General features: G+C 33.2%; 1 protein-coding gene across 8 annotated transcripts in view; it reads left to right on the top strand.

Moving 5' to 3' along the window:
• Col24a1 (collagen type XXIV alpha 1 chain) overlaps positions 1-22313 on the top strand; it is a 304025-nt gene that overhangs the window by 276524 nt on the left and 5188 nt on the right. For 6 of the 8 annotated variants that reach the window (XM_019209372.2, XM_019209375.2, XM_010636700.2 and 3 more), the window contains 5 exons: positions 3247-3282; positions 3381-3407; positions 13790-13855; positions 14466-14634; positions 20258-20367. In XM_019209372.2, the coding sequence (XP_019064917.1) occupies positions 3247-3282; positions 3381-3407; positions 13790-13855; positions 14466-14634; positions 20258-20367 (408 nt within the window). Of the gene's footprint in view, positions 1-3246; positions 3283-3380; positions 3408-6510; positions 6536-13789; positions 13856-14465; positions 14635-20257; positions 20368-22313 lie in introns of those variants that run through there. The other 2 variants (XM_019209377.2, XM_019209374.2) reach the window with 2 other exon arrangements.

The raw sequence follows: 22313 nt of genomic DNA, 5'->3' as shown, positions 1-22313 counted from the left end.
TGGATTAAAGATCTAAATATTAAAACAGAAACACTAAACTTGCTGGAAGATAAGTTAGGCAGAACTCTGGAAGACATTGGTATAGGAAAAGACTTTATGAACAAATCCTCAGTAGCACGGGAACTAGCAGAAAGAATCAACAACTGGGATCTCATCTTACTAAAAAGCTTCTGTACTTCAAAAGAAACCATTAGCAGAACTAAGAGACAATCTACAATGTGGGAAAAAATTTTTACCAGCTGTACCTCAGACAAAGGACTATTATCAAGGATATATAAAGAACTCAAAACAATCAGTCCCCCCAAATATAAAGACCCGATCCAAAAATGGGCATCCGAAATGAACAGACATTTCTCATACAAAGAAGTAAAAGCAGCAAGAAAATATATGAAAGTATGATCTTATCAGTTAGATCAACTGAGCCCTCGTGATCACCTTCCAAATCAATCACCTACCAAAAACCCCACCTCCAAGTACATGAGACGTTTGGGGAACATTTTAAATCTAAGCCATAACAATAAATTGTGTTACTTTTAGAGAACCATATGTAAATTCTGGGGATTAAGAGAAGAGAGAATCTGTTGTGATTCAAAGGTAGTGCTTTTGTTAGTCAAATAACCATCACAACCATTCATGTTAATTTGGTTCCCCTTTAGGAAATAATCATAAGGAATCACAGTTTTATTATGAACTGCTTTATATAGTATACATAGGATATATATATAGTATATATAGGGAAAGGAGCACTTCTTAGTGGTATGTTAGCTAGAAGAATAAAAAAGTGCAAATAAAATATCATGAGAATCATATTTTATTTTATATGATCGAATATGATACTTGCCCTATTTTGTGTAGTTGTTACATTAGGGTTGCCCTGCCCTGACCTGTTGGTTTTAAAGTATTTTGTCTTATCATATTTGTGCTAAACTGTCTTGTTCTAATAAGCTTAAATTTACCACTAAAATCAGCAGTAAAAATAAGTTTCTTCATCTATGATAAATTCCTCTTTCAGAGTCAAAATTAAGATATATATTTTGTACTGGACAGTCATTGAGATTTTGCAAATGTTAGAAATACACTAAGTGGGGTGAAATGTCAGAGCTGTTTATTATTTTTAAAATATTGATCTAAAATGGAGAAATTTATAGAGCCAAATTCACTCTAAGAGTATATATTTAAAAGGCCATCTCCATTACCACATTTTGGTAGCTTATAATGAAACTTCTGAGTTTCTGCTTAAAATTATAACCCTAAAGCCTCAAACTAAGAAATATCCAGCAGGTATAGTGGTACAGTACTCCACCCTTTCTAAGTTATTATGTGCTACCTTTTCTAATTATCAGAGTGTATCTAGAATCAGAACTTTTGACAATAAAAAACACTAAATATTAATTCAAGTTATAGCATCAACAGTATGTGAAATTCAGCTGAAGATTAATTTTGCTTTGCCATCTCTTAAGTATAATCTGAGTTTGACTCCATGTAGTGTCGACTTTCAATTCACCATCCGTAAGTTAATTTTGGGAAGATATGCAAAGCCCTCAAGTGATTACTGTTGTTTCATTTTGAAAAATGTCACCATAACTTTTGACATTTCACTAAATGTATATTTTAATTTCTCTCATTTCTAAATTAATACTAATTAATGTTAATATCTATTCATTCATTTATTGAGTTATAATTATTGAATGGCTACTGTGTATTAAGTACTATTTTTTCCAAAAAAATGAAAAAGTGACTAAGACACTTTAATATCCTTAGCGATTTTCCAGGGTGTGTGTTTTATGGAATTCAGTAAGAGGTAGGTAGATGAATAGAGGGGAGGTAGCATGGAAGATAGGCAAGATGGTAATAGAATTTAAGTAATACTGCAAGAAAAATAGGCCTTCAACAAAGAGTAAAAGATAGGGAAAATCATTCTTGGCTAAGGAAATACCATGTTCAAGAGAATGCATATATGAAAGAACTAGGGAGATTCAGAGATCTACAAGTAAGTGGTTATAGATGGTTTGTATATGTTAAGGATGCTAGGTGGAAATAAGGACCTGACCTTAAGTAGGCAGTGGTGCACGTGATTAAATACATGAACTTTTGTATCTAGTTGACGTGGATTTTAATCCTCTTTCTGGCCTTATTTGCTGGTTACTGAAGCATTCTATTTCCTCTAATGTGTAAAATGGAAACATGACACACAACTTGCCACATAGTAAGATTTCAGTAAATGGTAGGTATCTAAACTATTAAGTTTATATTTCATTCTCTAAACAATTAAGGTCCCTGAATTATTTAACTAAATAATGGAATTATTATATTTACATTTTATTGATAGATTATAGCTAATGTAGTGAAGAGAATAAAGTCTGGAAATCAAATTAGAGGTATTGGCAAAACATTACGTCACAATCATCTTAGGCTTTATACCAAATTACCACAGACTAGGTGGTTTAAATAGCAAACATTTATTTCTCACAGTTTTAGAGGCTAAGATTAAGATGAAAGGAGCTGCTAATTCTGTATCTGCCAAGGGCTTTCTTTCAAGTTTATAGGAGATCACTTTTTTGTCATGTCCTTACACAAAGAAGAGACAGACAGCCTATTTGGTGTCTCTTTTTATAAGGGCACTAATCTCACTTATAACGGCTCCACTCTCAGGACCTAATTAACTCCGACTCATCCCCTACTCCAAACACCAGCTTATTGAAGAACAGGACTTCAACCACTGGATTTGCAAGAACACATTCAGTTCACAACATTTGATTCCCATTGAGCTAAGACAGGTACTATGAGGACAGATAAGTAATTTGGAGACATATAGAGGGGAAAGCACCAGGAATCAGGTCTGAAGTTGTAGAATAGGAAGGAAAAAGAGATGTTTAAGAACACTAAAGTTTCTGCCTTTGATGATTATTTGAGTAATAGGTAGAAATAATAGGAAATTATGCTGAGAAAATATTAACATTTTAAGTATTGCATTTATAATAGTTTATTAAAATGAGTAATCAGTTTCTAATAATATCAGTAAAACAGAAAAGTAAATACACAGCTCATTCATGAATAGGGGTGATAGTTAAGTGCAAGAGCTTTGAAATACTAAAACAATTTTAATACTCTGACTTGCCTCACTCACACAAAAAGGTTATGTGAGAGATTTTGAGTCTTAGTTCTTTTGCTTATACCAAACCAAAAATCCACACATACATATATATATATATATATATATATATATGCTTTGTCTTCATTTCCCAGGGTCCCCAAGGACCAAGAGGGCAACCAGGGCCTCCAGTGAGTAGATTTACATTTATATATGTTTACTATTGATGAATTTATTATTGCCTAGCTTGGGATGCCTACTAAATAATTTTTAATTTGTTATGTTATAGGGTCCGCCTGGAGCACCCGGTCCAAAAGTAAGTTTTCTTGGTTCAATTTTACCAGAGTATCATGGTAGTTCCCTGTTTAAGAAAGCTATCCTTCTTGTGTGTCTATTTCTTTCTTTGTTTCTTTCTTTCTTTTTTTTTTTTTTTTTTTTTTTTTTAAAACTGATTCAGAGCTCACCTAACTATGCTAACTTGAAATCCAAGCTTAAAACTTATCTATAAATGGAGATTGTACCTCCTATTTTTTCAGTAGTCTTGAGTGTCGAATAAAAAGTGAAGCATTCAGTGAAGTACAACATATAATAGGCACTCAAAAAATGTAACTCTCTTCATTCCATTCTCTTTCTGGGTCTTAGTTCTCCTTTTTTCATGTTCTTTTTTGTCAACCAAAATTATCCACTTCTTAAATTTTACTTGAATCCCTCCCAGTTGCTACTGACTGTAGAAATCCTCAGACTTGTCACGCATCTGGCTATTATCTAACTATTAGATCCCAACACTTGCTATACTTTTCTTTAAGGCCACACTTCTGGATTGTGAAGATTAAATTCCCCTATGTACAGTAAATCCTTCTAATTCTTTTTATTATTTCAGACTGTAGCACATTAGCAATAACAATCTATTCATTCTTTATTCTGTCTTCCCTTTTTAAAAAAAATTAAGTGAATCTGGGCTTGGTGGGGCAGGCCTATAATCCCAGAACTTGGGAGGCTGAGGCAGGAGGCCAGCCTGAGCTACATAGTAAGATCCTGTCTCAAAAAAAAAAATTAAAAAATTAAAAAAAACAGTTAGTGATTTACTCTTTAGAATACATAGAGGAAGTTATTTTTGTGGATCCCTTCAGTGCACCTAATAAGACTTCTACACTCAGTCATGGGCACTTAGATATTATTGGATAACTTCCCAGACAGATGGTCACACAACCATCTGGGCCAACATTCCTTAAAGGATACCCATGGGAAAAAATAATAATTTTGAAAAATCATTATTATTATGGCCCAGGTATAACCTAGGCTTTAGAAATATCCTGGGAATTATAGGAATATTGAGGTTGCCAAGAAAATTCATGAGTGGCCTAGTGCTATGAATTATCTCTTCCTTATAATGCCTATTCAAAAAAATTACTTTTCATTGAGTTGTACTTGCACTAATAGTGCTTAAAGTGAAGATACCTGAGATTATTCAAATGCTGGAATGCACAGTACTAATCTAATAGTCATTAAATTCTTCACTACCACCCTCTCAAAATAGTCATTTCACTTAAGAATATACTTTGATCTCTTCATCCATTTCTCTGTTAACAAATGTTAAAATTATGTTCAAACTTTTTTAAGTACAAAGAATACAATGTCAATAGACATATCACTTTATGTATGCATACAGCATTTTATATATGTAAAATATCTATAGTACCAGTCTAGGAAGTGAGATGATTGAGTATAAAGGATAATGACCAAATTTACGTACTATTTTTGTTATAAAATATCCATGTTACAAAATTTACCATTTTAACCATCTGTAAGTTCAGTTCAGTGGCTTTAAGTACATTCACACAGTGGTGCAACCATCACCATGATCCATTCCTAGAACTTCCTTCATCTTCCAAAATCAAAACTCTGTACCCTTCCCTTTAATCAATAACTTCAAATTCTTCCCATTCCCCAACCCCAAAAACCAGCATTCTACTTTCTGTCTATATGAACTGTGATAACTCAAGGTATCTCACATACATTAAGTCACACAATATTTGTCCTTTTTTGGTTAACTTACATCGCTTAGCATGTCTTCGTTTCATCCATGCTTATGTACATATTAAAATTTCATTAGCTGAATAATAGTCAATTGAAAATATATAACACATTTGTTTATCCAGATAGACATAGATATATATATATATATATATATATATATTGCTTCTAATTTTTAAGCTTCCAATTCATTTGGGTATAGACTTGGAAGTGAAATTGTTGAATTATACAATAACTCATATTTAAAATTTTAGGGACTGGCAATGTAGCTCAGTGATAGAGCACCTGCTTAGCATGTGTAAAGCCTTGGGTTCAATCTCCAGCACCACCAAAAACAAAACAAAACCATTAAAATTTTGTGAAACTGCCATATTGTTTTCCTTTGCACCTTATTAAACTTCAAGTTCCCACCAGCAGTGCACATGTTCTAATTTTTCCACATATTCACCACTTGTTTTTTTATATTGTTTTATTTTTGTTGTTGTTGTTGTTGTTTTTGTTTGTACCAGGAATCAAACTCAGGACCCTGTGCTTACAAGGCAAGCAGCAGCATCACTGAGCTAAATCCACATTTTTTTTTTTACATTAGCCATCCCAGAGGTTATATAGCAGTATCTCATTCTAGTCTTGATTTGCATTTTCTAACATTTTATGATGTTGAGCATATTTCAGTGTGTTTATTGGCCATTTCTATATCTTCTTTGAAAAAAATGTCTATTCATGTCCTTTGCTCTTCTGTTGTTGCTGTTTGTTTTTGCTTTTGTGGTGCTGGTGATGAAACTCAGGATCTCGCTCATGCGAGGCAAGTATTCAGTTCCCCAACACACCCATCATTTTTACATGGGTTGTTTTATTTTTTGTTGTTATGAGTTATTTATAGATTCTAAATATTAATTCCTTATAAGATATATGATTTGAAAATATCTCACTTAATGGGTTTACTTTTCATTTTCTTGATGGTATCCTTTGATGCAGTTTTTTTTAATATTTTGAGTAGTCATACATATCTTTTTTTTTCCTCCATTGATTGTGCTTTTGATGTCTTTTCAAGAAATCAGTCATGATTGCCATTGGCTTCAATATTGTGAAGCTTTTCTCCAGTTTTCTTCAAAAGGTTTAAGTTTTAGCTCTTAGGTTTAGGTCTTTGATCCATTTCAAGTCTATTTTTGCTAGTTCAGTACAGTATATAAGGTCTAGCTTCATACTTTTGCATGTGGATATCCAGTTTTCATAGTAGCATTTGTTGAAAAGATTGTCCTTTGCTCACTGAATGTTCTTAGTACTCTTGTTGAAAATTATTTGAATATAAATGTGAGGATTTATTTCTAGACTCTGTATTCTATTCCTTTCATCTATCTCAACCTTTTTTGTTTTTTCTTTGCTAGGAATTGAACCAGAGCCTTATACATGGTAGGAAACTACTCTACAAATGAGTTGTATTGCCCATCCCTTGTTTATTTTAAGACAGGCTCTCACTAAGTTGCCTGGATTGGCCTCAAACTTTTGGTCCTCCTGTCTCAACCTCCCAGATTACTGGGGTTCTAGGTGTGCACCACCACACATGGATTACTTTGTTCTATAATGGGTTTGTCCTTATACCAGTGGGAAACTGTTTTAATTAAGTTTTAGAATCAGGAAATGTGAAAGCTCCTACTTTTTCATTTTAAAAATTATTTTGGCCATGTGGCATCTACACTATCTTTTATATTTATCCATACACAAGTGTCATTTTTACCAGTGATCATTAGTTCTTCATGTGAATTCATGTTGCTCTCTAGTGTTCTTTAACTTCAGCTTACAGAACTTCCAAGGTAGTAATGCTTTTGATACATTCTCTAAAGCATCTTAAATTTCCTTCACTTTTGAAGAACAGTTTACTGTATTAAGATTCCTTGATTGGCATTCTTTTTTAAAAACTAATATTTTATGCCACATTCTGCTCACCTTTTAGTGAGAAATCAGCTTTTAATCTAATTGACAATCTCATGGATGTGATGAGACTCTTCTCTCTTTTCTGCTTTAAAAATTATTTCACTCTAGCATTTAACACTTTATCATGTGAGGTATGGTCAAAATGTACAGTGAGTCTATCGCTGCTGAGTGCCATTCAATGGAAAGGCAGGGTCTTTAGTATGAGAAGTGGTGCGATGAACCTTAGTAACAGTGCATGACAAGTTTCAACTTGTTCGGTGCAGTCAGCTTGAGCAACAGTTGAGAGAAGGTGTGTTTGACAGTGTGCCATGAAAGTCACTAACAATGAGTTAACATTAAACCATCAGTTTCATTGGTGTTTCAAGATTCTGCCACTTTAGATTCCAGATTCTTAAGAAATGTCATCACGGGAGATGAAACGTGGGTCTGTGGTTATGATCTGAGACCAAGAATCAGTGTTCTCAATGCAAATCACCCAGTCCTCCTTATGTGGAAAAAATTTTCAACATCAAGGTGGTGTTGGATTGGTTTTTTTACCCTGATGGAATTATTCAAGCTGAATTTGTACTCATGAATACTACAATGTACTCTGAATACTATAAGGGCTTGTTAGAACATTTAAGAAATGATGTGTGGAGAAATGGGCAAAGGGTTTCATCCTCCCTTACAAAAACACTTCTGCTACAGCAATTTCCATCAAATAAAAATATTATAGTGTCTCTTCTCTACTTTATTCAGCACATCTGGCACTATTCCATTTCTGGCTGTTCTCTAAAGTCAACATGACCATGAAAGGGAAACATTTTGAATTGATTCAGGACAGTAAGACAGCCACAATGGCACAACTAAAGATATAAATGAGGACTCCCAAAACTGCTTCAAAAAGTGGCAAGAAAAAAGTGATGTGTGTTCAAAGCAAGGAGATTAATGGGGGGGGATGATGTGTCTTTTACTGTAATAAATTTTTAAATTTTTAAACATTAACAATATGTTTCCTCATCTAGGGAAGTTCATAGAGTTCTTGATCGTATAAATTAATATTTTTCATAAAAGTTTTTCAGCCATTATTTCTTCAAATATTTTTATGTCTCTTTTTTGTCTTTCCCTGTGGAGACTCCTATTATGCAGATGTTTGTATACTTGACAGTGTCCTACAGATCTCTCAGTTTCTTTTCATTTTTCCTTATTCCTCATTCTTTTCTTCATTTTCCTTATTTTTTGTTTTACTCAGACTACGTGATCTCAATAACATTTATTGAGTCTTTCTTCTGCTTATTTAATTTTATTGTTGACCCTGTCTAGTAAATGTTCATTTCTGTTACTGTACTTTTCAACCAAAATTTCTATTTAGTTCTTTCTTGTAATTTCTGTCTATGTATTGGCATTTTCCATTTGGTAAAACATACTTCTCATACTTTTCTTTAGTTTTATAGAAATTGTTTCAACTCTTTGAACATATCTAAAATAACTTAAAATCTTTGATTCAATTCAGCATCTCAATGTTCTCATGCATAGTTGATATTCACTACTTTCCCCCCTATATTTAGGCCATCTTTTCTTGTTTCTTTGCATATCTTATAATATACTTATCCCATGGTAACCAAAAGGGATTAGTTCTGCAACCCCCACAATACCAAAAAAATCCACAGATGCTCGTTTGTTAGTATATGCATATAATATATATAATATATATATAATGTATATATAATGTAAATAAGGACTAAAAGGTATAATGGATCACATGAAATTGAAAGAAAAGGGACAAAAAAGAAGAGGTATGGGAAAGGAAAGAAAGGAATGGAATTAATATGAGAATATGAAAAATAATGGAAACAAAGTCTTTGCAGATAGGGAGGAAGGGGTTGAAGGAAGGGAAGGGGAATGGGAAAAATAAGAAGCAATATTGATTATGTAAAGGTACAAATTTCCAACAATGAATGTCATTATATTAAATACAGTAAATGTACCAATTTAATTAAAAATAATAATCTAAACATATTTCCCAAGTACAGTCTCCCATACACTTTAAATTATCTCTATATTACTTACATTATATAATACAATGTAAATGCTATGTAAATATTTGTTATACTGCGTTACTTACAGAATGACGAGAAAAAGGTCTGTAGCTATTCAGTAGAGTGTAATTTTTTTCAAATATTTTCAATCCACAGTTGGTTGAATTTGCAGGTACATAACCCACAGAAACAGAAGGCCTACTATATTTTTGTTCAATACTGAAAATTTTAAATACAATGTGACATCTATGGAAATTGGATTCTTGCCCCCAGTCAGACTTTGTTGTTATTATTGTTTATTTAGTGATTTTTCTCAATTATACAAGTCCATATTCTTTGAAGTGTGAGCACTAAAGTCTGATCAGTGGCTTAGTGGTCAACTAATTTTCTTTAGAGAATTCCCAAGAGATTTTCTGAAAAGCCAAAACCAATTAAGTCTACCAGTTTTTTCCAACAAAGTCTGTGCAAATGGGGTGCTACTACAGTGCTCAACCAGTTACTTAGTAACCATGCCTTAGCTTTCACTTCCTAATGTCACAGAGCCTCAGTATCAGCCAGTGATTGCTTACAGCCTTCTCAGGTTCCTTGAGCATGCACACAGCCCTATTCATTCACAAGAATTTTCAGATTCCCAGGCATATATCAGAGCTTGTTAAAGCTTCTATATCCACCCCATTCCCCAGCTTTTCTTTGTAAGCTTTTTGGTTAACCTACTGTTTGTTCTACCTTCTTTCTACTGCTTCAGTAGCAACACAGTTAGATGATTCCCTCTAAATGTTGTTGAAAAATGATCCTAGGAGAAGTTTTTTGCATTGGATGACTTCTGAGGCAGGTAAAATAAAGACAGTCTTCCAAATAGTGTCCTTCACAGAACTTTAAGAAAGGTTAAATAATGTCAGTGTCCTGGAAATGAAGCTTTAAAGCAACTCCAAATCTGTTTCCTCCTATACCTACCAGGTTTTCACCGTGATTGCAGGCTGATTGACTCTAATATACAATTCTAGAATTGGACAGCATTTCATGCTGTAAAATAGAGTGAAGCTGAGTAAAAGAGGTTGCTTTACAGGCAGAAAATGGATGAAGGAAGCAGGAATTATAAATAGTAGGCTGGCCATTTTAAAGTTACTTTCTCTGGAGGGTTAATTCAGAGAGGACCTCCTTATTACATGGCCTCAGGTGGACTGGAATCACTTATTTTGTAGAAAACTGGCCCTTTTCAAAGTTCAGTTGGATTATACATGCATATTGCACAGACTTTATTCTGGTTTGTTTTGGTCTTTTGAGGTCTAGTACAGAAGGTTAGTCCAAAACACTGACTCCTTGCTACCCGCTAATGAATTTTGTATAATAGTTTAATCTCTACTCTTATATTCAACTTTTTCTTAAATGAATGAATGCTCCCCATATTGCTTCAAGTATTTTGATAATATCCATAATTATGAAAAAGTTAATGATAATTTTGCCAATTTTCTCATTGTTTTTATAGAAGAGAGAATTCTAGAGGTCATTGCTCCCCCATTTTTATGAATTTTTCAAAAATCTCTAATCTTGCTTATACATCTTTAAAATCACATATGTGATTTAATGGGAAAAATATGATTGTTGTCTCATGTAAAAGCATTGTGTCACTGAGTTGCAAACTAGACTAACCATTTCTTCTTCTTTTCTTTTTCTTGGTACCGGGGTTCGAACTCAGGTCCTTGCACTTGCAAGGCAGGTAGGAGAACCACTGAGCTAAATCCCCGGCCCAAGACTAACCATTTTTATTATGGAAGGAATAAGTATTTGGCAAATATTTTCCTGAAAATGAATAAAGTATGTCTGTCACATATGTGGGGGTAAGGTGCCTTCTGTTTCTTTCATTTGGCATCAGGCAGCATCACTTGGCCCCTTCCACTTATTGACATTGGGATAAAATTGCACCACTTTTCAACCTTGCTATCTTGGTTTTTTGTTTGGTTTGGTTTGGTTTGGTTTTTGCAAGTTTTACTTACAATGCCAACTTTTTATTTATTGGGGAGGTGTTTTTCAGACAGGGTCTTGCTCTGTAGTTAATGCTAATCACAATGTAGTGCAGGCTGGCCTCAAACCCATGGCAATCCTCCTGTCTCAGCCTCCCAAGTGCTGGGATTATAGGTGTGTGCCACCATACCAGATACAATGCCAACTTTTTAAAGAACACTAAAGTTACATACACAATGAACTGGACAGAAATCAAGTTCCAAAGAGGAAATAAAGAATAAGAGAACTCCAGATTTGCCTGAAGACAAATATGTCAAGGAAGAGATGGGGGGAAATGAAGAAAAGATCAAAAAAATACTTGTAGATATCACCCAGGACATTGAGGAAGTTGTGGTGAATGAGAGTTCTGATTTTGAAGTACACATAACTATGTGTAATGATGATTCTCCCTCACTAGAAGACTCAGAAACACAGCCTGATGAAGACGAAGAACAAAACTTTCTTCACCAGAGATGGGAGCTGCTATTAAGTTTATCCAGCAATTAATGGAAAAGTTTAACTTGGATCTGTCCATAGTTACTCAAGCTTTCCTAAAAAGTGGTGATGAGCTGGAGGATATTTCCTCCTTTTTAGAGTCTGGACAGAGAGCTGATACATACCCCATTTGGTTCCGACAAGATGACTTAGATTTGCAAAAAGATGATGAGCTACCAAAAATGCATTAGTCAAAAAACTTGGTGCTGCTCACATTATAGACTGAAGGACTGAATTCCAAAAAAAAAAAATAATTGGCAAGATACTAAGAGAACTATTCATGGCAGGAGAACAATTGTGACTACTGAACTTTACAAAGCTCTTACATTAAAACTGACACTTACCTTCTGACCAATACTGCTATCATTCTGTGAGTCTCAGATTTTGTAGCCAAGCGGAGTTATATAAGAGGATAAAATCAAGGAAGTTGGGCTTAATTCCAGAACTGCAAAAAATAAAGTAACATATCATAATTGCTTTAATGGCAAAGCAAATGTGAGAATTTATTTATCAATCAGGATATTAAATGGATATACAAAAGTATAAAATCATCCTTCTTGCTTCTTTTTGAAAAATAGTTATTTTTCATAAAACAATTTATATTAAAATATAATGGACTAATTGTTATTTTCAGTAATTCACACCTAGTTTTAAATTTAATGTTACTATTTTAAGTAGCATATAAATCACAAAGCAAAATATCTTTACAGTGTTTAATAATATTTAAAAGTGCCAAACGTTCTGATTCTGAAGAGTTTGAGAACCACTAAGCTAGATGTTATAATTAATGCTCTTAATCACCAACAAGAGACTGAATAGAAATATAAAAGTGACTGTTGTTTAGCTCTCCACTCAAGATTCCATGTTTAGTGCCAATATTTTTGTGTGGCCCCTATCCAAAGTTTTCCCATTTCCACAAGCAAGATGATGAGAATTATTTAACTTGCAGAGAACATTTTAGGTTAACCCTTCCTGCTTCTTGAATAAGTCATGTCTTATGGCCTTTGTGCATGATTGTTACTTCTGACTGAAAAGCTCTGTTTCATTTCCCCCTAACAATTCTTATTTATGCTTCAGGTTTTATTTTAACTATCACTATCTCAGGAAATCCTTCCCTGATTTATCCCTTCCAACCTCTTACATTGTGCAAATTTGATTGACTCCCTAAATTTTCTCATAGGTACGTGCACTTTTGTTTCATAGTATACATCACAACAAATTTTGGGGTGATTTAATTGTCTATCACCCCTTAAAATTAAACTTCACAAGGACATTTTATCCTAAATATATATCACAGTATTTGGCAGTATATATGTATACAGCATGAGTCAATTTTTTTCCAATATGAAAAACACATGTTAAGGTAAAGGAGAGTGCATTTTATTGATTGTCCTATTATTTTAAATAGTTTTTTTAGATTAACAACTATAAATTATGACAGACCTGCTAAACCTGTCTATTGTATGGACCTCCAAGTAAAAAGATATATCAGCAGTACAATCATTCTGAAAGATATTAGATTGCTTCGTTTACTTATACAGAACCTTCTCTTCATTTCCCAGAATGTTCTCCCAACTCATGCTTCTTAGTTTCCGAGCTTATTCAAAAAAATTACAAAAAGACTTTTTACTAATGGTTATGCTGAGTTTTTCACTAAAAATATCTTTTATTAAATGCAGGAACAGATTGGGTTCATGCTGTATTATTTCTTTTGGGACTAATGGTACATTTTCCAACTTCAGAAATTGTTTTTAAGACCGCAGAAGTATCAGATTAAACTAATGTGGTGACTACCTCAGGACAGTACTATTTTATTCTGTTTCCTTCCAAGATTTTAACTGTTAAAATTTACTACAGTTATTTATTCCTCACTTTACAATTTATTAAGTGAGAAGATCATGTTTCATTCTTCTTCCATATTGAGTAATGGTGTATGTGTGTTTTTATGCAGCATACACAAATAGTTTTTCATTTGAGAATTCTAGACTTTGGTCCTATTTTAATTAGGAGACCTTTTGAGATCTGGATGAAGGCAGCATATGGTCCTTTCAGATAACCAGGCAATATCTGTAAGATCTGTCTAAACTTCAGAGTTACAAAGCTCTTTCAGATAAGTCTAATATACTTTAACAGCGGTGCTTTCGGAATGTACAGTCTTTACTTTAGAGCACTCAGTGTTGATCTTAATGCTGATCTCAAATGGTTTTGTTTTACACAGAAACAAATGGATATCAATGCTGCTATTCAAGCCTTGATTGAATCAAATACTGCCCTACAGATGGAGGTAATATATCTGGCTTTATTTATATTGGCAATCTCAATATAACCCAAGATAAACAGAGGAATTTTCAAAGGCCAAAATGTGGCATTATCCTAAAGACTGTATTTGAAACAGATTGAAAATATGAAACCATTTTCAAGAACAAAGTATAATTCAACATAAATATATGCATAGAACATTTCATAAGGAAATGTCTTTTAAATGTAATATTCTTAAAGGACTTATTTATAAGGAATTTGGTATTATTAAAGAAAATACTTAGAAATTTCTTCTTTAAAAAAAGCACATTATTTAGATGGGATCTATCTATCATCGCTATTCATTTATCTTATTTAAGCTTTATTATATGTATACTTTAAAAGCATTAAACAGCAAGCATAATAATTCTTTAAGTCTTATATCAGCTTGAAAACTAAACTTTTCAGTGTGAATTTAATCTTATTGAGAATTGAATTAATAAAGTATATACACAGCCCATGCTTAAATATAACCTATTCTCTATAGTCTGGTCCCAACTCACTATACATAATTAAGAACACTTTTTCCTTCTGTCCTGATCCATGACAGTCATTAGGATTTTATTGCTTATTTGATTCTTATGATGACTTGGCAGAGGTACCAGAATACTGAAGTGACTTTAATCGACCACAGTGCAGAGATATTCAAAACTCTGAACTACCTTAGTAATTTACTGCACAGCATCAGGAATCCTCTTGGCACACGAGATAACCCAGCACGAATCTGCAAAGATTTGCTCAACTGTGAACACAAAGTATCAGATGGTATGTTCTTGTTTTTGCAATCTCTGATGTCTAATTTCATTTTAACATTTCACTGTATTTGAGAATTGTAATGTTTTCATTCCAAATCTTGGTCATTTTTTAAAAACACCTAAAATGTACCAATAAACTCAATGAGGGAAAAAAAACACCACTGGCAAAAGCTATGTCATTAAAAACAAAATATTCTCAGAGCAAGATATACTTCTGATATCATCTATCCCTACGTGTAGCATTTGCTTATGCTTTGTATTTGAAATATAGCATATTCATATTCAAATTAAGTTAGATAAAGCTGAAATTAGTGATTTAGGAACATCGAAGTTGATAAAGCTAAGAAGGAAATCATAGAATTCCTTCCACCATAATTTTAACAGTATATTTTTGCACAAATAATATAAATTCCTCATTCTAGAAAATCACTGAGGATGAAGATGGAGTGTTTTGTTATTCTTAGAAATTTTCATCCTTTACCAATATCTGGAACTCATTAATCAGAGGTGCACAAATGAATTTAAGGAAAAATAATCAAGGAAAGGTTTTTAACCAAGAGGAACACATCATTGAAACAGGAGGAATTCTGCTACAATATGTCATTTTATTTTAATTTCTATATAGTCTATGGTCAATTGTACTATAAACATATCATTTTTGCTAAAAAAAAAAACCTCTGATTCCAACACATTAACCATATGCTGATTTGAAAAAAACTATGTCATACTATAAGATAAAGAATAGTTCTTTTAATTTCATGTATCTAGGTACATATATCACACACATTTGTATATCCTTATCAAAAATGTCTATTTCCCTTCTAAAAATGTAATGAAAAACTCATTTTATTTACATTAGTAAGATACTTAACTTCTAGATATTTTTGCCCTAGATTAATTTAAAAACTAAAATAATATTTACAACTATAGCTGCCTATAACAATTCTAAGCTTAATTTTTTCCTGTATTTGAGGATATAAAGTGAAACTACAAAATCAAGAGGAAGCAGGCGTGGTGTTGCACGCCTATAATGCCAGCACTCAGGATGCTGAGCAGGAGGATCACTGTGAGTCCGAGACCAGCCTGGGCTACATAGTGAGTTCCAGGTCAGTCTCAACTACATAGTGAGACCCTGTCTCAAAAGACAAAACAAAACAAAACAAAAAATCAAAAGGAACTAAGACATTTCAATACTTGTAAAATCAGTATGAAATTTCCTTTTTTAAAGCAGAAAAAAGCTAATGATATAGATTATGGAGTATTACAAAGGTCTTTATGCCCTGAAATATTTCAGCACTAGAAATGATATGTGCTATACAGAAAAATAAAACAGCAAAGAAGGAGAATATGATAGAAAATGGAATGGAAGATGTGGTTTCAAAGAGAATGGTCAGAAAAAGCATCTCTAAGAAAGTGACACTTGAGTTCTATCAGAAGGAGGCAAAGACTAAAATCTAGGGAAATCTAGAGAAATCTAGGGAAAGAGCTTTCTAGGCAGAAAGAACCAAGGTCAAGTATCTGACCCCAAAAGTGTAGTTACAATGTTTTAGCATTAGCAGGAAGGCCAATGTGGCTGGAAGAGAATGCCTAAGCATGAGAGTGATAGAAAATTAAATCAGAAAGATTAAGAAACTAGATCATGTAGGACCCCTTAGAGTCCTCAAAAGTCTGTTTTTGAAAAGTCACTGAAAATCGAGTAAAGAAATAACATAATTTGACTTGGAAGTCTAAAATATTACCCTGGTTGATATGTTGCAAATATGAGGAAAAGCATAGAAGTAGAGAAATCACTGAAAAGGTTACTAAAATAATCCAGGAGAGATCATGATGGGTTGGAGTGATGACAGGGAAAGTAGTTAAAAATGGTCCAAATTTTTATAGGCTTTAAGGTACAGCCAGTATCTTTTGTGATAAATTAGATGTGAGATATGAAAGAAATAAAATGGTAAGAGATAACTGTAAGGTTTTGTACTATGGATGGGTACAGTTGCTGTAATAGAGTTGATGATTTCTATAGAAGGGAATTTGAACAAAAGATGAGTTCAACTTTGGATATATTTAGTTTCAGATATCTATTGGATTGTCAAGTAGATAGTTGGCTATTCTAGTAAGAGGTCAAGACAGATTCTGGTTTGGGGTAAAAATCATGATGTCATTTTCATATAAATGGCACCTAAAACTTTGATTAAGATTAATTACATAGTAGGTAAGGAAAAAAAGGAAGTCTAAAATCTGTGTACTAGGGTTCTCCAATGTTTAGAGATAAGGGAGATGAGGGGGAACTACCAAAGAAAATTAAGGAGGTATCAACAAGACAGAAGGAAAACTAGATGAAGAAAATTTTTGTAGGATGAAGAGATAACTGGATTAATGTCAAGTGAAATGAAAACTAAGAAAGGCTATTGGACTTAACAATGCAGACATCACTGATGACATTCACCAAGAGTTTTTGGTAATCATTAAAACCTCATCAGATTTTAAGAAAAAATAATGGAGCTAAGGACTTTCCACTACCAGTAATTCATTACCAGTAAAAAATTTAAATAAGTTTAATTATATAAATATAATATATTATATATTAAAAACAAAATAGCTAACAAAATGCAATGCTTTTGGCAGCTTCATGGTGATACAGGTCAAAAATTATAATCTGTGGCCCACTAAAGGCAAGAATTTAGGCTTTCAAAGGGCTACTTTCTAGGGGTAAACTACAAGAAAACACACGCATACAGAAGATAGCTTCACTTTACAGAGGGTAGCCTCACTCTAGGCTCTCTGGTAGCCTACAGAGCTCAGAAAACTTTAAGCTTTGAACTTAGGTTAAAATGGGTCTAAAATGGGTCCAAACTATAGGTGTCCCCATATATCTGGCTGAAACAAAGACTTTCCATAAGAGAAAACATTATTCCAGGGCTCAAATTACTACCATAAATAATATCAAATATACAGTGTCTAGCACACAATCTATGGTAACAAGTTCACAAAACACCACGAATAATAGTAAAGGACTATTGGTTTTGAGCTAGGTAAGAGGGGAAGTGAATATATGACCATAAGGACCATTAAAAGTGATAATATCATAAATGATAGGTCTCAAGGGGATTAAAAAATTATTGGAGTTAAGTCAGTAGAGAAAGTGAATTAGAACAAGAAGATGAAATTCTGGAAGAGATGCTATTGTAGGTAATAACAAAGGCTCAGATATAGCTTTGAAAGTTAATGGTTAAAGTTTGGAGACAGGGTAAAATACAAAATTATTGGTAGAAAAATATTCATGCGAATTTAAGATTACCAAGAAGTGGGTCGTAAATAGATTTTCTGAAAGTGATACCAAACCAGAAGCTGAAATCTTCAAAGAAAAATGTTCAGTAGTTGCACCAGGAAGGGTTAATTTGTGATATAACATGATAGCAATTTCAACATGCAACATTTCTGGAGAGAAATGAGACTAGTTTGGAGGTGACAAGAAAGACAACTTTCCACCTCCATGTACGATGCTATAGAGATTATGGCAGAAATTGAAAAGGCTACAAAGGAAACAGTATACTCAGAATAGAGCCAATTTTGAGTTAGTACATTTAGGCACACAAAAAATATACTATAATATCAGTTTTTAGCTCATCATACTTGAAAGCAATTATGAAGCTCATACTAGTGTACCACTGTATAACATAATGCCTGAATCCAAAACATTCTACCCCATACAACAATGAGAGTTTGCTTCATGGAAAACTTTTCATTTAAAGAAATGGATTAGTTAACATAGTAGAAGGAAAGTATTTCTTAGAAGAAATGGAGAATGATAAAACATGTTTACTCCCTTAGATAAGATTGGAAGCTTGCATGAGATTCTAAAAATCCAGAATCTATAAACTGTAAAATGTTAAAACTTCTGCTGAAAAGGAACGAAGGATAGATGTCCTCTATCCTTTTCTTCCAGATATCAATAGTTCATGGTTCTCCACATGTGGTCCCTAGACCAGAATTAGATTTGGTTCCAAATCTCTAGCCACACCCCAGATTTGATAAATCAGCCTCACTGAAGTTGGGGCCCAGCTACAGTTTTGACAGATGGTTTGACACACACTAAAATTTGAAAATTACTGGAATAGATGACATTACCTACCCTTTGAGCTATCAATTCAGCACGTATGCTTTTCTGTGGTTAGTAGACTAACAAAGAGGAGAACAGTCAAGGATGTTTTTGGATTTCAGAGGAAGTCCAGGATAAACTAGAGAAATCCTTGCTATGGGGTAAAGAGGAATGGAGAAGGATCTCTACCTATTGTAAAAATGATTGTCTTGTGTTTTTGTGGGGGGGTGTTCTATTTATTAGAAATATTTTTCATGGCAATACATTATCTAACTTTCTCTAATTAGAGGGGAATATCATAAATTTCATACTGTTTTAGTCTGACAAAATTAATATCTCTTCAAAAACCACAGCACTTAAAACTTTCTAATTTATGAGTTCCATTGTTATAATAAAGAAGATTAACATATTCCAGTATCCTCAGTATTGCACAGTCCTACTATATAAATACAGATTCCTTTAAATGTTTTACTTTCCCTCGAATTTGCTTTATGGGAAAGGTTTAGATATAGAAGTTGTAGTGCAGATGCCTTTCCTTTTTAATGCAAGAAAGCAAGCCTGCTTCACCCACAATCTCCTGTCATTTGTGTTTAGAATAGGGTACTATTTCAATATTCTACCTCTTTCATTCTGTTAGTGTAATGTTTCTCAGTCTGAGTATTTTGATTTTAGGTTCCATTTTATGCTCTTGAGCACTCAATGGAGGCAAAAATTGGCAGGCTTACAATAGCTATAGAGACTTTAGTTTTTCTCAGTTGGGAATCTAAAGCAGAAAGCACAAAAATGATGACCATTTCATTGTACATTTTCTTTCTAAAAACAGAAAGTGTTTTAGTCATTTTATTTTAATAATCAGTATTACCTATAAAGATATATTTTTCATAAACTGAAGTTGTTTTGTTTCTTTTGGTGTTTTGTTTTGTTTTGTTTTGTTTTGAGAAAGGGTCTCACTGTGTAGGTCCTCAGCCTCCAGGAGTGCTAGGATTACAGGCATGTGCCATCATGCCCAATTGGAACTTGTTTCTACTTTAAACAAAATATTTAAATTATACTTCTGACAGTATAAAGAGAAATATACACACATTAACTTCACAAATATACTGTACTTCATTAACTTCAACTTTTTAATTAAGTATTTAACTTTATAATACTTTTAATTAGTTCTTATCTATAGTATGAAGCAATAAATTCAGCCATTCTATCATCTTAATTAAAATTATGAAATACCCTTAAATGGATAGATATGTGAAATATACCATTTTCAGTACCCATTTTACACAATGCTTACAACTTTCATTCATTCATTAAATGTAAATACGTTTATAATCTTCTAAGTATTTTAATAGAGATGACTATGGTAATATATAAAGTATGTATTACTCCAGGGATTTAGCTCAGGGGTGATGAGCCTGCCTAGTAAGCACAAGGTCCTGAGTTCAATCTCTGGTACAAAAAAAAAAAAAAGAAAGTATGTATTATGATACATATCTTAGTTTAGCATGACATCTAAGTTACTTCCTGTTTTACTATAAATTGCCAGGAAAATACTGGATTGATCCAAATCTTGGATGCCCTTCAGATGCCATTGAAGTTTTCTGCAATTTTAGTGCTGGTGGCCAGACATGTTTATCTCCTGTTTCTGTGACAAAGGTATGTCATGAATTTTAGAGAGTATGTTACACAGTATCTGAAATAATTCTTTTTAACATTTTGTCACTTTAATTATAAATTTTAAGGGCTGGGGATGTAGCTCAGCAGTGTCGCACTTGCCAGGCAAACACAAAGTCCTGAGTCTGATGCCTAGTACTGGAAAAAAAATTACAGATTTTAAGAACAAAAATAGGTGTCCTTCATGATCTATCATCTATGAGAAATGCTTTTTTTAAATCACAGTAAATCATGACATCCTCATTGTGGTTCTTCCTTTTTTAATTTTATTTGTACATGTGTGCAGTACATGATAATATTCATCATGGGAAGTTGGTACATGTACTTAACACATCTTGATTCTTTTGTTTTCATCCCTGTCCCCCTCTTGCTTCCTCCCTCCCTCCATGTCTTCATCTCCAGCTTGGCTTATTCTACTGGTCATACTTTTTAAATTCCTTAAAAATGATGTAATGTATGTTATGTTTTTTATACATGCACATATATTAGAAAATCCCTAAGCAGCTGCAATATTGCTAATCAGTAATCAGTTACCTAAGTTTTGCTGAAAATGACATCATCATCACTAAAAGCTTGCCACAAAAGCTTTATTTTTGGTGATTGGGCACATCATAATCTCCCTAAAACAAAAATGATTACTTAAAATTTCTTTCAAGTGTAGTTCTACAAATCAACTATTTAGAATGAAAGTAAGTTAGTTTAGTTTAACATTGGGTGTTATAACAGCTATTTATAAAACCTAAAACCTAGTTCTACTTAGAACATATGTTGAAATCAAAACTACATTTCTACCTTGGCATATTACCAAGAATATTTTTCTCATTGGCAAAGAACCGATACACGTGCCTATTGTATGTTTTGTCCACCCGAAAAAGGCGGCAGCTAAAATACAGTTTATAGCTGCTTATTTTTGAATTACCCTCACCTTTATTAACCAGGTGCTCCACTATTTTGTCTCAATAGATATTAATCATTATTATCCTGAGACAGAAGGATTCCTCCATTCCTAGGGAAACCATGTACCTGTAACAAAAAGCAGCATGACAGTCCAACATCCAAAATATCTGTGTGATCATCCCACTCCTCTGGAAGTTGGCCCAGGACTTTCATTTGGCTTATCATAGAAAGGAGTTGGAAAGTAGAGGGATATTGTGCAAAGTAGATAGGAACAGTAAAGGAGCTGCTATACTCCAGTTCCTTCCATGATTTGAATCAATTGCTCCATTTCTTCTGTCCATAAACTCAACCTCAGTATTCTAGTGCTACAAAGGGAGTGAAACTGCAAGCCACCAGAGGGCCTAGACTGTGCAGGCACTAGACTAGGTGAATTAATTTGTCACTTTTAATCTTCATAACAACCCTATCAGATTGGTGTAATACCCTACTTTACCAACAAGGAAACCAAAGCTCAGAAGGCAAAATATTTCACGTTTCTGATATGTAAAAATGAAGGAATTTAATTTTTTAAAGTATAATGAGTTTTATGATTATCCTTCCATGTGTAGATTTTTATGCACTTCTTTGCCTTTCCTCTCTTTTCCTAGGATTTGTTATTTTTGCTGTTGCCTCTTTTTTCTTTTTCCATTATCTCATAACTGACACTTCTCTAATTTTAGGCTTGGAGATTAATATAAATTCCTCAGCAGAAATTACTTCTGTTCATTTATAATATGGTTATATCCTTGCTTGAGTAACGCTAAAACGATAATAATGTCTAGAGCTATCAAAAAATTTACTTTTCTGTCCAAGCCTTGAAAATATGTAATCAGACCCCTTAACTCTAATTTTCTCCTATAATGTTCATTTAATTCATACTTATTCATTAATTCATTGATTTATTCAATAAACATTTTTGATAACTCATTGTATGACTAGAACTTCTTTAGGGTCTGTAAACACAAATAATAAGATTTTGTCCTTGTCCATGA

The sequence above is a fragment of the Fukomys damarensis genome, unplaced genomic scaffold, assembly GCF_012274545.1.
Source record: "Fukomys damarensis isolate Sample0158 unplaced genomic scaffold, DMR_v1.0_HiC HiC_scaffold_33, whole genome shotgun sequence".
NCBI classification, from domain to species: domain Eukaryota; kingdom Metazoa; phylum Chordata; class Mammalia; order Rodentia; family Bathyergidae; genus Fukomys; species Fukomys damarensis.
Note: the sequence above shows the minus strand (reverse complement) of the source record. Positions and strands in the feature narration are given on the sequence as shown.